The sequence below is a fragment of the Lolium rigidum genome, chromosome 6 (assembly GCF_022539505.1).
Source record: "Lolium rigidum isolate FL_2022 chromosome 6, APGP_CSIRO_Lrig_0.1, whole genome shotgun sequence".
Taxonomy (NCBI): domain Eukaryota; kingdom Viridiplantae; phylum Streptophyta; class Magnoliopsida; order Poales; family Poaceae; genus Lolium; species Lolium rigidum.
Genome location: NC_061513.1, coordinates 181,183,262 through 181,203,569, shown reverse-complemented (window position 1 = coordinate 181,203,569; position 20,308 = coordinate 181,183,262). Strand labels below are relative to the sequence as shown.

Genomic DNA, 20,308 nt, shown 5'->3' with positions numbered 1-20,308 from the left:
GCCTCTCACCGGGTCCACTGCGAGCTTAGCGTGATGAGTGCTCCTGCTTAACGAAAATCGCCCACACATTAGGCTGGCTCAAAGACAGCCAACTTGCAAATAGTCTCGAGCCTTGCGACGAGCCCAGTTGGGATTAGAAAATTTGGAGGGTTAAACCCTGGCGCTCGCGGTAACCCTCCCCTTAATCCCTCCCTCCCTCCCTCTACAAAAAACCCTACATCCCCACCGCTTCCCCCTTCCCTTCCATCCCCCCACTTCGCCGCCGCCTCTCCACCCCCCAACCTTCCTGCGCGCCGCCGCCGTCATGGCGACCTCGCTCTCCTCCCCCTCCCAGCTGCGCCCATGCCCCTCCCACGCCCGCCACGCCGTGCTATCCCGCTCCCTCCTCCCCTTCCCGCGCCGCCACCACGGCGTCCCCCGCCGCGGCCTCTCCGCCCGCGCCGCCGCCGCCTCCTCCTCCAACGGCGCCGCGCAGGACCCCGCCGTCACCGTGCGCCACTTCGCCGCCGAGCCCACCAAGATCGGCAAGCTCGCCGGCGTCAAGAAGATCATGATCCTCGGCGCGGGGCCCATCGTCATCGGCCAGGCGTGCGAGTTCGACTACTCCGGCACGCAGGCCTGCAAGGCGCTCGTCGAGGAGGGCTACGAGGTCGTGCTCGTCAACTCCAACCCGGCCACCATCATGACCGACCCGGACCTGGCCCACCGCACCTACATCGGGCCCATGACGCCGCCGCTCGTCGAGGGCATCATCGCCAACGAGCGCCCCGACGCGCTGCTCCCCACCATGGGCGGCCAGACCGCGCTCAACCTCGCCGTCTCCCTCGCCGAGTCGGGCGCGCTCGACCGCCTCGGCGTGCGCCTCATCGGGGCCTCCCTCCCCGCCATCCGCATGGCCGAGGACCGCCAGCTCTTCAAGCAGGCCATGGACCGCATCGGCCTCAAGACCCCGCCATCCGGCATCGGGACCACCCTCGAGGAGTGCCTCGACATCGCCCAGCACATCGGCGAGTTCCCGCTCATCGTCCGCCCGGCCTTCACCCTCGGCGGCACCGGGGGAGGCATCGCCTACAACAGGGCCGAGTTTGAGGACATTTGCCGCTCCGGCCTCGCCGCCTCGCACACCAAGCAGGTGCTCGTCGAGAAGTCCCTGCTCGGATGGAAGGAGTACGAGCTTGAGGTCATGCGTGACCTCGCAGACAATGTCGTCATCATCTGCTCCATCGAGAACATCGACCCCATGGGCGTGCACACGGGGGATTCCATCACCGTCGCGCCTGCTCAGACCCTCACCGACAAGGAGTACCAGAGGCTCAGGGACTACTCTGTGGCCATCATCCGTGAGATTGGCGTAGAGTGCGGGGGTTCCAATGTGCAGTTCGCTGTGAACCCTGCAGACGGGGAGGTGATGGTCATTGAGATGAACCCCAGGGTTTCAAGGTCGTCAGCTCTTGCATCCAAGGCAACAGGGTTTCCCATTGCAAAGATGGCGGCGAAACTCTCTGTAGGTTATACTCTCGACCAGATTCCAAACGATATAACAAAGAAGACACCTGCTAGCTTTGAGCCTTCCATTGACTATGTTGTCACAAAGGTATCATCATCATCTTCTTCTTCTCTAACCTGCTTCTCAACTTCCATTTATTAGCAGCAGCTTGCAACTCTAGTGTAGCACTGATAAACTTTCTCTGTATGCGCTGTGTAAGATTGTTTAACAAGATGGGTTGAATTGCTTATTCCATATTCCATGCCGTCTCTGCATTCAAATATGTTGATAAGTTAAAGCAAATAAGGGCATCTTATACCTGTTAGAAATTCAGTCTTTTGTTTTGTTTGACTTAAAAAGGACTACTGTTTTGTTGGCGTAGACATATCCAGTTGTCCCCCCTTTTTTTTTGCATGTTTTACTCTGTGTTGCTTCATTCTTACCTACTGGTTCACATGTTAGTCAAACCAGGACCAATAACATCACAATCAAACAAGTTACATGTCTATGCCCATAACTTGTGAATGTGCGTAATGACAATTTTGATTCTTACTACTTCTTGATTGCTTTTTGACCCTTACTGTAAAGTATAACCTAATACTATCAAGGAGATTGACCCTTACTGTAAATAATGATCGAATGACTTACATTTCATGATGCATGTTCTTCATGTTTGTCTTCATTCAGAACTTGTACTATTAATTTCAACTCAGCTAATCTACTGTTTTTTTACTATGCAGATACCACGATTTGCGTTTGAGAAATTCCCTGGTTCTGAGCCAATATTGACTACACAGATGAAGTCTGTTGGTGAGTCAATGGCACTAGGGCGGACCTTCCAGGAGTCTTTCCAGAAAGCTGTCCGTTCATTGGAAACAGGCTTTTCAGGATGGGGTTGTGCGCCCATCAAGGAACTTGATTGGGACTGGGAAAAGATAAAGTATAGCTTACGTGTACCTAATCCAGATCGTATTCATGCTATTTATGCTGCTTTCAAGAAAGGTATGAGAGTTGAAGATATTCATGAAATTAGCTTCATCGATACATGGTACCTTACACAGCTCAAGGAGCTGATAGATGTTGAGCGGCTTCTTATGTCGAAGAGCCTTGGTGATCTGTCAAAAGAGGACTTCTATGAAGTGAAGAGGAGGGGTTTTAGTGATAAGCAGATTGCATTTGCGACGTCCTCATCTGAAAGTGATGTGAGAGCAAGACGTTCCGCATTAGGTGTCATTCCAACATACAAGCGTGTTGATACCTGTGCTGCTGAGTTTGAAGCCAACACCCCCTACATGTACTCTACATACGAGTATGAATGCGAGTCAGCTCCCACTAATCGGAAGAAGGTGCTGATATTGGGTGGTGGACCCAATAGGATAGGCCAGGGTATTGAGTTCGATTACTGCTGCTGCCATGCTTCCTTCGCTCTCCGAGAGGTTTATTTCTGCTTCATTGGTTTCCATCTTATTTTTGTGCTCTTTATTCAGCTGCGCTCTTTATATTAGTGTAGATGGCCATAAATATTTTTAAAAATAGGAATAGAAATGTTACATTACAAGTTAATAGATTACTACACACTTTGTTACCAGCCTTTTTTATATAAAAAATAATTGATGCTGACGAAATATTTTTTTGTCAGGCTGGATATGAGACTATAATGATGAACTCCAATCCGGAGACAGTTTCAACTGACTATGATACCAGCGACCGTTTGTACTTTGAACCATTGACTGTTGAGGATGTGACAAATGTCATTGATTTGGAGCGCCCAGATGGTATAATTGTGCAGTATGGAGGGCAAACCCCTCTAAAGCTTGCGCTTCCAATACAACGCCATCTAGAGGAGACGAAGCTACGGTCTGCTTCAGGCTCAGGATTTGTGAAGATATGGGGAACATCACCTGATTCTATTGATGCTGCTGAGGACAGAAAAAGATTTAATGCAATTCTTGAAGAGCTTGGGATTGAGCAACCTAAAGGAGGAATTGCAAGAAGCGAGTCTGATGCGTTGTCTATTGCCTCAGAGGTAGGCTACCCTGTGGTGGTCCGACCCTCGTATGTTCTTGGTGGACGAGCAATGGAGATTGTGTACAATGATGAAAAGTTGATTAAGTACCTTGCGACTGCAGTGCAAGTTGATCCAGAGCGACCTGTCCTGGTGGATAAATATCTGAATGATGCTATTGAAATTGATATTGATGCTTTGGCTGACTCAGCTGGGAATGTTGTGATTGGCGGAATCATGGAGCATATTGAGCAGGCTGGTATACATTCTGGTGATTCAGCTTGTTCCCTTCCCACTAGAACAGTCTCAACCCAATGCTTAGATATTATCCGTTCATGGACCACAAAGCTAGCTAAGCGTCTTAATGTCTGTGGGCTCATGAACTGCCAGTATGCTATCACTCCTTCTGGTGAGGTGTTTCTGCTTGAGGCAAATCCTCGAGCTTCACGCACAGTCCCTTTTGTCTCGAAAGCAATTGGCCATCCGTTGGCTAAATATGCATCTCTGATCATGTCTGGAGTGACCCTGCCAGAGCTTGGATTTACCAAAGAAGTGATCCCTAAGCATGTTTCTGTCAAGGAGGCTGTTCTTCCATTTGAGAAATTCCAAGGGTGTGACATTCTTCTTGGACCAGAGATGCGTAGCACTGGAGAGGTTATGGGCATTGACTACGAGTTTTCTGGTGCGTTTGCAAAGGCTCAGATTGCTGCTGGACAGAAGCTCCCTGTAAGTGGCACTGTGTTCCTTAGCCTCAATGACCTGACAAAGCGCCACCTTGCTGAAATGGGGCGTGGGTTCCGTGAACTTGGCTTCAACATTATTGCCACATCTGGAACGGCCAAAGTACTCGAGTTGGAGGGCATTCCAGTGGAGCCTGTTCTGAAAATACATGAGGGGCGGCCAAATGTCAGAGACATGCTTAAGAATGGTCAGATCCAGGTCATGGTGATAACAAGCTCCGGCGATGATCTTGACTCGAGAGATGGCCTGCAACTGCGCAGGCTAGCCCTGGCCTACAAGGTTCCCATTATCACAACTGTGGATGGTGCACGTGCTACCATGGATGCCATCAAGAGCATGAAGAACAAATCAATAGAGATTCTTGCATTGCAAGACTATTTCCAGCCTGCTGATGCACCACAGAAGTTGGAAGCAGCACAAGCTGCACCTTAGGGTGATATGCCCTTATGTTCTCTTTCTTATCTTACGGCTTTGTTCTAATGCCAACTGCAATCCCGCGCAATGTAGGATTTTGTGTACCTGCTAGGATAATCATACCTACTTCATGCGCAAAGGCAAGTGTCGGAAGTCATATTGGTTGCTGAGTGTTGGGAGTTAAAATTGATGTTGGGGATTTGTATTTTTATTGTATAACGGTAGGGTCGGCATCCATAGAATAAGGCCTCCAGTTGCACTCTGATGGTATCATCTCCACTCTGGAGCATGTACTTGTATCCCCATGGCACATATTTGTGCGTACTTATCTATATTGTACCCGTCCTCTAATCCTGCGATGATAATTTTTATCTGCCATTCTTTCTGTCACCCTAGATATCTACGACTTAACGCAATGAAAATTATCATGGACAGACTGCAATCCTAAGTTCATCTCAGTGTATCTGCTCCTATATCTGCCTTCTGTTTGGGTGATGGAAAATGTTTCGGAATGTCTTGCCAGGATTTATCCGAATATCTGCGCCTGATGGCAGAGGCGCGTGAGCATTAGGCTATCTCTCTTAGGATGACATGTTGAGATGGTGATATATCGATGACAGGACAGATAATTCCAGGATAGTTGTCCAACTATACGAGTTGTACATTTCAAGCGGTAGGTCGAGTCAAAAGAGTCTTTGCCAACCGGAGCAGCACGTCAACCGGGTGTGCATTCACATTTACGTTGATTTCGTAATATCGTTGGACTTGAAAACGAGCATTCATACAAAGGTTCAGTAAAATTTTGAACAGGCACACCACCAAACGTACATATATATAGATGTCTTGTTATCGACTTTTTTGATAAAGGAAATATATTAATATCAAAACATACGAGTACCAATTACACTCAGCCTAATAACGGTACGGATGCGCACACCCAAAAAAAGAAAAGAAAACTAAGAAACAAAAGTCCCGCTATAGCATCCTAGGCTTAACAACAACAATACCACCACCAAGACAACACCTGAAATACAGAATCTCCAAAAACGGCGCATCCAAGAAGGAAACGGTGCACCGGCGCCGTCGTCGCCCGACCAAAGATCTTAAGTTTTCACCCTGAAGATAGTCACCGCTCTCAAAACAATGCCTCCAATAAGGTCATTGCCAGGTACAACTAGTTAAGGTTAGACCTTGGATTTTCACCCTGAAAGGTACGACTCTGAACTTCACCTGTGCTACCGCCCCCATTTCCATATGACTGTCATGAAGCCCGGGACACCAAGCAAGTCCCTCAACAACGCGGAGACTTGAACCTCCCTTAGCTAGTCCTCCGCTCCGGCCTTCATGTTATACCCTTCATCTGAGTGCATCATGGACCAAAATATCTCTTGATGCTAACACAGACCAGAGCTTCGCCTCGCTCCCTCCAGAACCAATCGGCCGGAATAAAAGCATGGCTGCACACGACCGAATACCACCGATCCAGCAAACTCCAGGAAAAAAAGCACTGTTACATTCGCCGGCGGCGCCTTCCGGAACTCAACACTCCTGCCAGATCGAGAAGAGCAAACCTCAGGTAAGTCTTCATCTTCACCCAAGAGAGACCCTAGGACCACCGCCTTTATTCAGGTCGGGCCCCCGCGCCGGTGACCATCCCAGGCTGGCCACAGTTGCCGCGGAGACACCAAGCGAAGATCGCGTTGTCCGGAGACACTGCACACGCCCTGTGCACCGCCGCAACCGATAGCCAGCCCTCGACCAGCGACATTAGCCGTCGCCGGCTTCCACGCCTCTCCACCTTGCCGCCAGAACGCGGTGACAGATCGAAAGACCCACCACCACCATCCGCAGGCCGACCATCTCCGGCGAAGAAGAGGGCCGCCTCCACCGTCGAACCCAAGGCTGCTGCCCCGGGCGACTTCATGCCGCAGGAGAAGCCGAAGATCACCTCCACGCACCGGCGAGAGGCGGGGGGATAGTGGCGCAGATCAAGGACCTGGCCGCCGCCCACCACCAGCCACCTCCGGCGTGCCGCGGTGAGGAGCCGACGGGAGGCGAGGGACCGGAGCGCAGATCAAGGTCTGGCTGCCGCCACCCAGCTCCGATCCGGTCGCAGCGTGGAGGAGGGATCCCGGCCGCCGTCCCCAGCGCGGTGACGAGGAAGGGCCGCCGCCACGCCCCGCGGTCTTTTCCCGGCGGCGCTACCGGCGGCGGCGGCGGGAGGCGGTTAGGGTTGGGAGGGGGTGCGGGAGAGGGTTCGTGAGGGGGTGCGGGAGCAGACTCCGTCGTTTTTCCTTTGATCTCTTGTTATCGACTTGTATGTCACCTACTGTTTAAAGTATTTCGCTTTGTCAAGATATACATGAAGCGAAATGTAAGCTTGGCTACCCAAATTGGGTAATCCAAAGCCTATATGTTCACACGAAAGGACATGGAATAAGGGCGCAGTCAGAATTTGACTTTCAGAGATGTCATGCTCTAGAGTCAAAAGTTCAAAGCGCAAACCACAACAAGCTAGCGCTCAAGTCAAACCAGGTCCTCATCTTGCACTGTACAGTTCCGTTCAACCAAAACTCCAAAAGCAAAGCGCCAAAGAAGGAACCGTCAGAAACTCGCTAACTAGGCCGCACACAGGCGCCTATTTTCCTCTCCTTTTTCTCGACGAGGTTTCCAGGTTATGAGGCTGAGTTGACCTGCCGGGGTTTGCCTTTCACTGTTTTAGGATGCTGGGATTTGGTTTTTTCCTTTCTGAAAAGATCTCGATGTTCTTTAAGCTTTATGGGCATATGATCTTTATGAACTTGCAGTTAGGTATAATTCATGCATTGCATTGTTTGGAATCCGAATGGAGTAAAATCTGCAAAAAAATTCCAACTGAAAACTAGTTCAGGGAAGCTGTTCTACATGTACAGATGTTGTAAAATACTAGTTCTCCAGTCATGCATGAAATACATCAAGATCAGCATAGCTTTGAACATGATGAACAAAAAAACCCTTTTATTACCAAAATAATCAGGAGAGTTACATGCCTTATTTGCAAAGCTGTGAGTTCAGCAGACTACACGGCCCCTATTTTTACACCGTGGAGCTGATGCACCTCGGGTTAAAAGAAGAAAGAGATGAACATACTAAAGAATGGTGACACACACACACACACACAACAAAAGAACCAAGTAGTAAGAAACAAAATTGTTATCCCTGATCTAGCCATAACTATCTAAAAAAATGCTGTTATAGCTTCGATAACAGCAGGGCGAGATGGCGGCATGGAAAATCACTTGCCCTTGTGCTTGGGGAGAGTGAGAGCCACTGCCGGCGTCTGGAACCCGGAGAACTGCTGCCCCGGAGACCTCCTGATCTCCGGGCTCGGGATCGGGAGCCGGCGACCGGGCGGGGTAGGAAGGCCCATGTATTGCAGCCTGGGTGACAACCTGACCCCCGGGCTCGGGCGAGGTGATGGGATCGGTAGCCTGTTGGTTCTCGGAGATGGCACCACTCTTGGTGACAGATTGACATGCTCGAGAGCCATGCTCTGGAGATCGGCCGGGTAGTCCCGGACGCAGCCGATCCGCGCGCCGGCAGCGGTTGCCCACTTGAACGACGGGAGGCTGGCCAGGTTCGCCGTTGCTGCCTCGGTCTCTGCGCTGTCTTCGGCAACCATTTCCTTGACGATGTCCATCTCAGGCAGTTGGATTTGTGAGCTGTCCAAAGTCTGATCATGTTCCACTTCAGTAGGCTTCTCTTCTTGCTCGACTTCAGTGGGTTGCTCATCTGTGGTCTTCTTGAATGATGGGTACTCGTCATCGTCGACGGAACACCTCTGAGAAAATGAATGGAAAATTCTTATCAGATGACATCCCTGGAAATTGGCTGCTTATGAAGATAAATGTAGTTCCGGTGGTAAATTTACCTTGACGTTGGTTAGATCGACACTGTTCTCCTCCAAGAAGCTGATGAACTCTTTGAAGTTCTCCTCTGTTGGGAGGTAGTGACCGCTATACGGCCAGATCGCCTTAAGAATGCCATCTTTGGCGACCAATCTACCAGCAGCAGTTGTCGCCGCACCGGCTAGGAAACTCGAGTGCTGAAATTTACCCTTCTTCTTCTGCTCACAAGAGATATATACAATCAGGACTGATTCAACATGACATACAATTCTATCTCTCAAAAAAAAATCTATCAAGCACATCTACTTAAATTAGACAAGGATGGAACATTCCAAGTACCTGTCCGATGTATAGTGATCTAGTTGTGCTCAGCACGAATATCCATTTGGAATCCTCGGTGGTTTCGACAAGAAATCCACTTCTCCGGTACATGAGCTTCCCCTTGTCCACAATAACCTCATAATCTGCCCTCTCGTTCTGCAATTGGATCATATAACTAAGTCTATAGATGTATAGAAAACCAAAATGAGCTGTGACATGTTTATGCTTGGACAGAGAAAAAAGTATTTCAAGTGGACGTACCGGTCCAAGGTACATGATCAACTGGGAGTAGAGCTTGCTTCTTGCACACTTTTGGTGATGGACGTCCTTTCCGGCGCCGATGTCCAGCCTGAAAAGTCAAAATCGTTGTCAGGATCAGCAAGTGCAAATAATCGGAGAAGACGTTCCAGATAGGAGTGCGTAATTACCAGTAGAAGAATGGCTCTGTGCTGGAGCTCGCAGACCATATGTCGTAGTAGAGGTGCAAGTTGTGGCCGTAGCGGTGGCGTGGGTCAATCTAATTTAGGAGCCAAAAACATCGATCAGCATAAGAACTTGATGATTTGGAAAAACAGAAGCATGAATGGGCTTTAATTAGTAAGCTTACAGCTTCGAGCCAATGCTGCAGCGCTAATTTCTGGGCCTTCTCGTCTTTGGACAGCCCCTTGCCGACCTTGGCGATTCTCTTGCCGGCTCTGGACCACCGGGAAGCCGCCGTCTCCTGCTTGGCCTCGTCGAAGAAGGAGATGGACTTGATGTTGAGAGACGCGGAATCGTAGGCCTTCCACCAGAGCTCCTCTATGACAATGGCGCAGTCGGCCATGTTCCTCCGGCACCTGTGCCCCTTGTAGAGCTTCTGTAACTTGGTGGCCGCATCGTCAAGCTCGCTCTTGGGCTTCGGGGAGACGAAGCACACGACGGAAGGCGACGGCTGCTGCAGTTGCAGCTCCCTGGTCCCGGGGCTCTGGAGCACGAGGCTCCCGGGCCTGGCGCCGTTGATGCATCGTCCCTCATCGGCCTCCCAGTTCTTGAAGCTGATGGAGCGCTCGAGTCCTCCGCGCGCCATCTTCTTCTTCTTGGGCGGCCCGGCGACGACCCTGGGCGAGGGCGACCTCAGCGGCGCGGCGCAGGCATCCCGGGGGCTCTGCGGCTTCGGGGAGGCGAGGTGAAAGGTTCGGTCTGTGTTGAGCGGGCTCAGCGAGGACATCTCACCGCTAGCTGTGCCTCTCGTTGTTTTGTGGTGGAGGGGACTGGTCCTGGTGGTCAACTTGGTTCTGCAAATCATACAGCGAGAAGATAAGCCATTTGGTTTTCGGTAGCTGTTGCTGGATTATGAAACTAGAAGCACGCAACAGACGCAAGCTTTACTAAGATCCTGCGCAAGCGCAAAGATGGCAGTGACAGCAATTTAAAAAAAACAGAGCAGCTAAGAGATTCTTCTCCAGGCAGAGACAAAAATATGATTTTCACCACAGAAAATCACCGGCCCAACCAGTAACTCGTGTTACCGCCGCAGTTTTACCACCACACCAGAGCTCCATGGAGAGCTCTCCAAGAACGCAAGGCACGAGCAGTTGAGCACGGAGGGTGATCATACAGAAGAAAGAGCACGGAGGGTGATCATTCAGAAGAAGAGAGAAGATGGTTGCATGGTTGACGTACCGACGGTTTGAGCTGAGCTGAGCGGCGGCGTAGTGGTAGTAGTAGACTAGGATGGAGCTGGGAGAGAATCGATGAGGGAGAGATATGAGACACCGGTGGTGGATGAATTGAGCTTGGAGAGGCGCGCGAGCGCATATATAGTACTTCCTAGCAGGCGATGAGCGGATTGGAGTGCGGCGGGGAGCAGAAGTCCAAGTTGCAGAGGAAGAGAGAAGAGACGGAGGTGGGAGACCGGCCGTGATCTGACCGGTCGTCGCCGCGCGCGAGCGCTTGGAACGTAGACGACGAAGCATCCGCGTAGACGCGGCCGCGCGCGTGCCGTCTGCCAAGGGTTTTCCACGCCAATTTAATTTATTACTGTATTTTCGTTTTGCCAAATTTAATGTGTGCTGTTTTTGTGGCTGATTGCTACGTTTTTAACCTGGGAGTGGGAGTAAATTGACCGTACCGGATGAGAGGGACAGTCGAGGAAATCGATCGTTTCAGTCATTCCTTTTCCTAACGCGGTGACTCGTCGGAATCGTTCAAATCCCTCTTCTTCTTCTTATCAGGACGGGTGTTCGTGGTGATGCGACAGTTCACTTAGTATATACTAGTACTAGTGTAAACGCCGGTTTCTGACTGTTTTTACAGGACATGGCAGCCTTGCCTTAACTGCGGGTAGCCGTCGTCTGCTTAATTCCAGGCTGCTATCCGTGTGCGTGTCACATGCTGGCTGCGCATTCGACCGCTGCTAAATTAATTTGCTTGCTTCATTGCGTGAAATGCAGATAGCCATGCACATCCTACGACCTCGTTCACAATAGTATATATCCACCATGTTTCAGCGCTCTAATAAACATTCCATTAATCATTGAAATAACATACTCCTAGGTTTTGTTAAGCAAATAGTACCAAATTCTTTTTTAAAACAAACACGAAAAAGATTTTTGGCTAATTAGCGAAAAATTGACAATAAAACTGACACAAATGCACTAGTGTCATCATGGAACACGATCACACTAGGCATGACCTGTTCACCCAAATGAAGCACACACACGCCTCGTCGAATCGAAAAACCACCGGCTGACCTGCCCACCCAAATGAAGCACACACACATCATCAAACTGAAAACCGCCGTCATGGTTGCCATCGAGCGTCATCGTCATCACTCCCTGAGAAAGTGATTCCGACTTCACCTTCGCCGACCACCAATGGAGCCCTCGAGCAAACAACGCCAAACTCATGTCCACACATGCCAACAACCGCCCACAAGCGCCCAGACAACTTCAACTTTAACAACTAGCTCTGCACGAGAAACATGATGGGTTACGCCCATTAAGGCTGCCACAAAAGACCATTGGTTGCTCGCCAATGTCACCCCTTGGACACACTCCACCACACCTTCGACTCAACAACAACACAACGAAGCCCATACCCATACATATAGGTACGGAACTTAACCCACACCCATAACTGATGAGTAATTGCTATAGACAAAGAGACACATCATGCTATTCTAGATTTAGGATCTAGTGTCTGAGTTATATCTAAAGAGCTATATAATTTGCTTAATCTTAAAAACATGGAAAAATGCTCTATAGATCTTTTACTTGCTGATGATTCAACTAAAAAAACATTAGGAATGGTTAATAATGTTATGGTTGAATTGCATATGACATATGTGCTTGTGGATTTTTTGTTATGGACGTGGGTAACAATACCTCTAGTCCTATAATTTTTGGGAGACCATTTTTGAGAACGAACCACATGAGCTATTATTGATTCAAAAGAGGGGATGTAAAATTCCAATTCCAACATAAGAATTGTATGGAGCACTTTCCAAGGAAGAAGGAGGTAGCACTAAGATTTAACGTACCACATGATCTCCATACAACTTGAACCAAGTAAGTAAACCTACCTATATAGCTATAAAGAAATCTCTTTACATGAAGCAACCCGAGATGTTTTTATTTTTTTATTTTATCTCTACATGCTTGCTGTAACATGTTAGTTTTCTTTAGTTTACTCTCTGATTTTAAAATAAATTACCAAGTTTTTACCCATTTGGATGAAAAAAGTTGTAAAACAAATATAGAGTTGCTGATTCCCGCGCTACACTTTTTAGTGCATGTTTTTTATGAGTTTTTGGTAACCCCTAAAATCCTGATAAAATTACAGTATCTGAAACTTTTCATCTTGTATATGCACAAAAAATGGATAAAATTCCTCACATGTCTAAGTGGTTGAAAAATTTCGGTTTTGCTGCAGCAAAAATTCTTGATAGATTCTATCTCTTAATGTTAGAATTATTCTTTTAAGTATAAAAATGAATTTCGTTTGAAAATTTTGATATAATAGAATGACTAACATTATGTTCTGCCTGGTTCATGAAGATATAATTTTATTTATGAAGAAAGTAGTAGAAAACATCATATCCTTGTACCACTAATGTCACACCATAGAAAAGAACGGGAATAAAATTTTGTGTTGAAGTTTTTTCACAGTGAATGGAGGAACACCACACCAAGAGCAATCTAAGAATGGTGAAGCATATAAGCTTGGGAATTCCTAAGGCATCCCACTGGATATATATTAAAAATCTCGGTTTGCACACTTCTAAACTTTGTTTTTTGAGCAACATAAAATTGTCGCTAAAACTTGAAGCATCTTTTATTTGTTTTGTGTCTAGTTTTGTTTAAAAATTAAGAAGACCATCACATGGAATACTTTTCATGCTTATGAATGAGCTACTGGACCAATCTATCTATTCATTAATTCCTCAATAAAAATAAGTTGCATATTATTAAAAGATGAAGAGGGATGCAAAATTAAAAGCTGAAATTTATACTTTTTATGGTACTACTAGTTTCAAACGCTTTATTGAGTGATGATGTGCTATGTGACTTATTTAGTGCTACTTGTTATTAGTATACATAGATGTTTAATATTAAGTATCATTGTTTGATGATGAACGAATATCACTATGGATACTATGGCATGTTTCCAGATCTCTTGCTATGCTAGCCCAAAGAAATGAATTCTCACACAAGCATAGACTTGTTTCCAATTCAACTCAAACCAAAATGTCTATCATATATACCTACATAGCACTTTCTATTACAAATATAATATGTTTGTTATGCCTCCAACCATTTCAAAATATTCATTTTCGTGGGTTTGACTGATTATGAGTGATGATCTAGGTTGGAACTGTTTGACAATAATAACGTGTTATTGTTATATCATAGCGTTCATGATAAATGTTTACATTCCATGCTATAATTGTATTAACCGGAAACATTAATATTTGTGTGTTTTGTAAACATAAAAGAGTCCCTAGTAAGCCTTTTGTTAAACTAGCTTGTTGATTAATAAATGTTCATGGTTTCCTGATCATGAACATTGGATGTTGTTAATAACAAGATCATATGATTAGGAGAATGATGTGATGGACACACACCCATAGTAAGCATAGCATATGATCAAGTCATTAAGTTCGTTTTGCTACAAGCTTTTAGATACATAGTAACCCAATCTTTTGACCATGAGATCATGTTAATCCTTAAAGCGTATGAGTGATTGATGACATCAAACACCACTTTGTAACTGGGCGATTATAATGGTGACATTAAGTGTTCTGAAAGTATGAGTTGAAGCACATGGATCAAGAGTGGGATTTATCCATCCAAATGACAGATATATATACTCCGAGCCCTCTCGGTGGAATGTCATCCAATTAGCTTGGAAGCATGTGACTAGGTCACAAGGGATGTCATATCATGGTACAAGTAAAGAGTACTTATCGGTAACGAGGATGAACTAGGTATAGAGATACCGATGATCGAACCTCGGATAAGTAAAGTATCGCGCGACAAAGGAAACGGTATCGTATGTTAATGGTTCTTTCGATCACGAAATCATCGTTGAATATGTGGGAGCCATTATGGATCTCCAAGTCCCGCTATTGACTATTGATCGGAGAGGTGTCTCGATCATGTCTGCATAGTTCACGAACCGTAGGGTGACACACTTAATGTTCGATGTTGTTTAAGTAGATATGTAATATGAAATGGAGACCGAATATTTTCGGAGTCTTTGATGGGATCCAGGACATTACGAGGAGGTCCGGAGAATAAGATTCATTTATAGAAAGTCGAATTTCAAGTTTGGGAATAATCCGGTGATTTTTTTATCGGAGGTTTGGAAAGTTCTGGAAGGTTCTAGGGTTGTCCAAAATATTCACTAAGGAAGGTGGAGTCCCGGAGGAACTCCATGATACGTCTCAAAAGTATCTATAATTTTTGATGCTCCATGCTTGTTTTACACCAATTCATATATGTTTTGCTTACACTTCGTTGCACTTTTATATGATTTCTGGGACTAACCTATTGACAAGATGCCACAGTGTCAGTTTCCTGTTTTCTGCAGTTTTTGTATTTCAAGAAAGTTGTACATGAAATATTCTCGGAATTGGACGAAACAAAAGCCGAAGTTAATATTTTACCGAAACAAAGACGAAGTCCGAAGGAGGGTCGAAGAGGCGCAGCAGGGCGCCCAAACCACCCCTAGGCGCAGCCTGGACCTAACCCGCGACTAGGGTAGGTGTGGGGCCACCGGGCACCCCACCGACCTAAATCCTCCGCCTATTTATACATCTTCTCGGGAAAACCCTGGATATACAAGCCTCCATCCATGAAAAGTTCCGTAGCTCCGCCGCCATCGCAGACAAGATCCGGCGGATAGAAGTCTCTGTTCTGGCACCCCGCCGGGACGGGGAATTGCCCCCTGAGCCATCTCCATCGACTCCACCGCTATCTCCATCGCTGTTGCTGGCTCCCACGATGAGGAGTGAGTAGTTCTTCCCCGGGGCTGAGGGCTCTACCGGTAGCTATGTGGTTTATCTCTCTCTCCCATGGTGTGATCTTTATGTGACCATGAGCTTTGTAATCTTGATGTCGTTATGCTATTCAAGTGGATTTTACTTGTGTGATCTCCGGAGACTCCTTGTCCCACGTGTGTAAAGGTGATGGTGTGTGCACCGTGTGAGTCTCTTAGGCTATATTTCACAGAATACTTGTTCACTGAATTATGATTTGAGTTGGATGTCTCTGTGAAATTGTGGTGTGTTAGTACCTCCTATGAATGCTCAAAGTGCAGTGTGGGGTGTTCATTAGTACTTGGGAATACATCTTTAAGGTTTACTTTTGCAGCCCTACGCGGTGAATTAGTGTTCGTTATCCAACCGGAGAGTAGTTCAGAGTAGCATAGTGAAGTGCTTATATTTATATTCCTTTATGATATCATTGTTGAGAGTGACCACTAGTGAAAGTATGATCCCTATGCCTTGTTTACAAACATCGAATCACCATTTATTTAATGTTTTACTGCATGTTTACTTGCTGCCATATTTATTTCAGATTGTTACTACTACTCATATTCATCCATATCACTTCCATTTTACTATCTTTTCGCTGAACTAGTGCACCTATACATCTGACAAGTGTATTGGGTGTGTTGGGGACACAAGAGACTTCTTGTATCTTAATTGCAGGGTTGCTTGAGAGGGATACCTTTGACCTCTACCTCTCTGAGTTCGATAAACCTTGGGTGATCCACTTAAGAGAAACTTGCTGCTGTTTTACAAACCTCTGCACTTGGAGGCCCAACACTGTCTACAATAATAGAAGCGTGCGTAGACATCACTCCACCAACCCTAGCCAACCCACTAAAGGGGAAGGTAGAGTCCATGGTGGACTCTACCACCTTGGTCGGCCAACCAATAAGGAAGGTGGGGGGGGGGGAGTTCCACCCCGAGTCCACCTTCAACTAGGTTTGACGATTTGATTTTATGGTAGGTTTGCACTAGGACTCCTAGGAGGAGTAGGTTTGGACCCTTGGGTGTTCCACCTATATAAAGAGGAGGAGAGGGGGCTGGCCAACCACACCTTGGCTGCCTTGGCTGCACCCCTCTCTCCCCAAACCTTAGTGTCGCCCTCCTCCACCTCTCTCCCGCATGGCGACAGCGAAGCCCTGCATGAGGTCTCCACCACCAATTCCGAGGAGGATCTACTACTTTCGCTGCCCGTTGGAATGAGGAGAAGGACGTATTCATCAAATCGTACGTGTGACCGAGTGCGGAGGTGTTGCCCGATTGCGGCACCGACGGGATCTTCTACTCGCTCCTGAGAGCAGCAAGTGATCGACTACATCATCCACGAGATCCATCTCGTTAAACGCTTGGCGATCTTCGAGGGTATGTTGATCCCGTCTCGTTGCTACCATCTAGTAGATTAGATCTTGGATTTTTGTTCGTTCTTTTGGTAGGAATTTTTTGTCTTCTATGCAATGAACCCACATATTTGCAACATATATGATGATATTACCATGTTTTACATTGATTTATGAGGTTTTACCAATGATCCCCTTTATTTGGGTTATAACTCTGCAGAACAGGAAAATCCCGTTTTATGTATTTTTTCACTTTTAGAGACCTATACAGAGTCAAACTGAGCTAGGATTTCAGGGACGTCATTTTTTCATCAAGATAAGCAAGATGGGCTTTTGGACCAGACCTGGAGAAGGATGAGGGCCAAAAGAGTGTTGGTGGCACGCCCACACTGCTAGGGCGCGCCAGCCAACCTCTTTTGACTGCCGATCGTCCAAATCGTTTGATTCTTTCACGAAACGACGTATTTTGACCTAAAAACCATTGTATATATGAACCCGAGGGTTCTCTGGAGGAGAGCGCAGCGGAAACACAGAAACACGAAAACGGAGGCTGCAACAAAGAAGATTGGAGGGGGAAACACTCCCTCGGAGCCACCGCCAAAGGGATCTCCACGTTCTCCAATATCTTTATCATCAACACCATGATCAAGAGGGAGTAGTCCACTTCTGGACCACAGATTTGTGGCAGTAGCTTGATCTATATCTCTCATGTTCTTCATAGTTCCTAGTACCATATGAGCTACCCAACATGATTATGGTCATATATGGAATACCTATGTGGTGGATCTTTATTATATAATATTATGCTATGATATTTGACTCTACTTTGTGTAAGATGTATTGATAGATGCATAATATGTACCTCGTCCTTAAGTATTGGTTCTGATCCAACTTGTATGTAAGAACATGTGTGGGATGATGTGTGCGTTAGTTGGAATAGCATGGTTTTAGTGACTAGATAGTGACAACAAATTCATGATCTATTATGGATTTTCCTTTTCATTTGCGCTCTCACTACATGTGCTATGTTCGCCACGTGACAGAACTAATGATCTTGTTTGTTCAAGATAGCATATTTTATATTCAAACATCATGTCAAAATACTTATGGTTATACTATGTTAATTCTCAATATAAGATTGTCTGGAGTTTTCCCTGTCTTATGGAGTATAAGAGAGATGGTTTTAGTGACTAGATATTAAAGTTATATTCTTTATATATCATTGATAAATTGTTATTGTCCACTATAATTTAAAAGAGAGAATATACAAGTGAAACAATGAACCACAGTCCAATTTTAATCATAAGAAACACCTTTCCATTGCATTTATGTTACTTTCTATTTGCAGCAACCTTTTAATCCGAAAATACAAATATATTTAGTTATATTTTTTACACACAAAACCCCAAAACAAACAAATCTTTATTGCTTTACTTAGTTTACTTTACTTGTCTAGTTTAATTTACTTTAATTAATACTTTATTTTACTATTACTTACACGAAACCTTGTACTTGACAACCACAGGCAACACACGATGAAGTTGGGGACACAAAGTTTTATTTTATTTTACAAAATTGCTAGAAGAAGAGTTGGAGAGATACCTCTTTACCCACTCTCCGAAAGTTTGATATAAACCTTCGAGTCATTCTTGTGGGAAAAATACTGTACACTTGGAGTCACAATGTCATGACAGTCACGATACGGGACATGGTGTTTTGGCTCATAGATGTAGATGTACATATTATGGAAAATATATTTTAACAAATTTCAAAATGTTAAATAATTCAGATAAAAATTTCTTGGTGTACATCCGTACATTGTATTGGTCGCACAAAGTTTCGTGGAAAAAAACATTTTTTTGTGGGCTGTAAAAAAAGACAAAACACGTCTCGTGAAAAAGCTATTTCTGAGCACCTAAAATTATCTTTTTTTACACAAGGCACAAAAATTAATCTTTTTCCGCGAAACTCCGTGTGCAACCATAAAAAATCTGGATGTACATCATAATATTTTTTTTCAGAATTTTTTAAATATTCTGAAAAACTTTTTTTAACAGTTGGTACATCTACACCTATGAGCCAACATAGATTTCCCACACGAGATGCTCCAACATAATATGAAGAAGCAAACCATCTAAGAGAGCTGCGCCACCATGAAACTAACGACACAATAACAAGGACAATATTTGTGCCGAATGCTACGTTCCCGATAATTGCTGTTTGTATTTTTGTAAGTACACTTGAAACTCGATGATGGTACGACGGGTAGACGACCGCATCAACGCGACAAGCTGCGCTTCTCTGCATTCATTTCTCTTCCCTGTTTCACCTCAGTAACCAAAAGTACGTGCCGCCACTGTCACCTCGCGAGGCCTCCGTAGTTTCCTTCCTCGGGAGAAAGATCCATCTCGATCAGAAATTGAGAACGTCACATTATTTATCGTGAGGATAGGAACGGGAAGCTGCCCCCTGAAACCTCTTGCTTGACTTTCCTGTATCGCTGCACCATCTGACAGCGAGTCTCTGTCTTGAATAATAACATCTTTGCTGAGGAGTTAGTACAAATAATAATCAAGCAGCATCATCGATTTGATGATTCAATACAGTTTTTCTTATATCTGCCACTTGAAAGAATGTCTTATTGTCTCATTGGCATGTTTTCTTTTAAAATAGAGAGTTAAATCCCAGCCTTTGCATTAAATGATGCACAAATCTCATTGGCATGTGGGACCAGAGGCCACATATAACGCATGCATGAGGTGCAGAATATTTGAGACAAGTGGTAGTCACAAATATAAGGAGAAAATAGAATGCAGCCTATTCTGTGAGAAACTAACAACGCCATTCTTTTTTTTTTGGGTAACAACATCATCACCTTATAGATCAATTGGAAATATTTCAATACGACAAGTTCTCAATAAGAGTACAATAATGTTGACAGGGTGCCATAGGATGATGAGAGTCATAATAACTTCTCAGATTAAGCAATTCAAATATATATCTAATACTTCATTATAAAAAAATCTAATACTTCACGTGTACCTAGGTCATCATTTTAATCTATATAACATAAATTATATAACACAAAAAGTATACCATTACAAAGTATAAAACCTAAAGTTTCTAATGACATATTTTTTGTGATATATATCTTATATTAAGTTCGTCAAATTAATGACCTAGGGATACACGTAGGACTAGTAAACTAAAACAGAGGGATCATCGATTATCTTTTCAGAAAAAATGCGTAGTAAATAATAACTTCGTAATATTAACGACCTAGAGATACACGTAGGAGTTTTGATTAGGAAAAGATGATCGATGATCCCGTGTGTGTGAGTTCCCAGTCACGCACAATTGGCGTCATGGTTACTATAGTCGCAGATGCATGATGCAAGGTAGGTATCCATTTCCAATAAATTTCTACAAGCAATGCTGCCAGCTATATCTCGCAAAGACCAGAAGATTTAAGCAATTCCGGTCAAAGAAAAGAAAAGAAAAAGGATCGAAACAAGTACTTGACCAGCAAGCAGCCGTGCAGCTTGCTCTTTGTGACAGTTCCGTCGTTGCTATGTACCTTTT

General features: G+C 45.3%; 2 protein-coding genes across 2 annotated transcripts; one reads left to right on the top strand and one right to left on the bottom strand.

Annotated features, from left to right (window-relative positions):
- The first annotated feature begins 277 nt into the window (after positions 1-277).
- Positions 278-4,997, top strand: LOC124660418 (carbamoyl-phosphate synthase large chain, chloroplastic). The gene is made up of 3 exons (XM_047198228.1): positions 278-1,594; positions 2,227-2,922; positions 3,126-4,997. Exons 1-3 carry the CDS (start codon positions 305-307, stop codon positions 4,662-4,664), a joined length of 3,525 nt encoding a protein of 1,174 aa, XP_047054184.1. The 5' UTR covers positions 278-304; the 3' UTR covers positions 4,665-4,997.
- Positions 4,998-7,626: 2,629 nt separating this feature from the next.
- LOC124660298 (IQ domain-containing protein IQM1-like) lies at positions 7,627-10,647 on the bottom strand. Its single transcript, XM_047198108.1, has 7 exons — positions 10,517-10,647; positions 9,462-10,128; positions 9,283-9,371; positions 9,116-9,203; positions 8,873-9,010; positions 8,557-8,751; positions 7,627-8,466 (listed from the first exon to the last, which is right to left on the bottom strand). Exons 2-7 carry the CDS (start codon positions 10,059-10,061, stop codon positions 7,921-7,923), a joined length of 1,656 nt encoding a protein of 551 aa, XP_047054064.1. The 5' UTR covers positions 10,062-10,128; positions 10,517-10,647; the 3' UTR covers positions 7,627-7,920.
- Positions 10,648-20,308: the final 9,661 nt, after the last annotated feature.

Bases quoted from the DNA above. Each gene is read 5' to 3' on its own strand.
- LOC124660418 (XM_047198228.1), top strand. From the start codon at position 305: ATGGCGACCTCGCTCTCCTCCCCCTCCCAGCTGCGCCCATGCCCCTCC. The intron at 1,595-2,226 runs GTATCATCATCA...TTTACTATGCAG, and splicing joins TTGACTATGTTGTCACAAAG to ATACCACGATTTGCGTTTGA. The intron at 2,923-3,125 runs GTTTATTTCTGC...TTTTTTTGTCAG, and splicing joins CTTCCTTCGCTCTCCGAGAG to GCTGGATATGAGACTATAAT.
- LOC124660298 (XM_047198108.1), bottom strand. From the start codon at position 10,061: ATGTCCTCGCTGAGCCCGCTCAACACAGACCGAACCTTTCACCTCGCC. The intron at 9,372-9,461 runs GTAAGCTTACTA...CTCCTAAATTAG, and splicing joins TGCAGCATTGGCTCGAAGCT to ATTGACCCACGCCACCGCTA. The intron at 8,752-8,872 runs GTACTTGGAATG...TCTTGTGAGCAG, and splicing joins GATCACTATACATCGGACAG to AAGAAGAAGGGTAAATTTCA.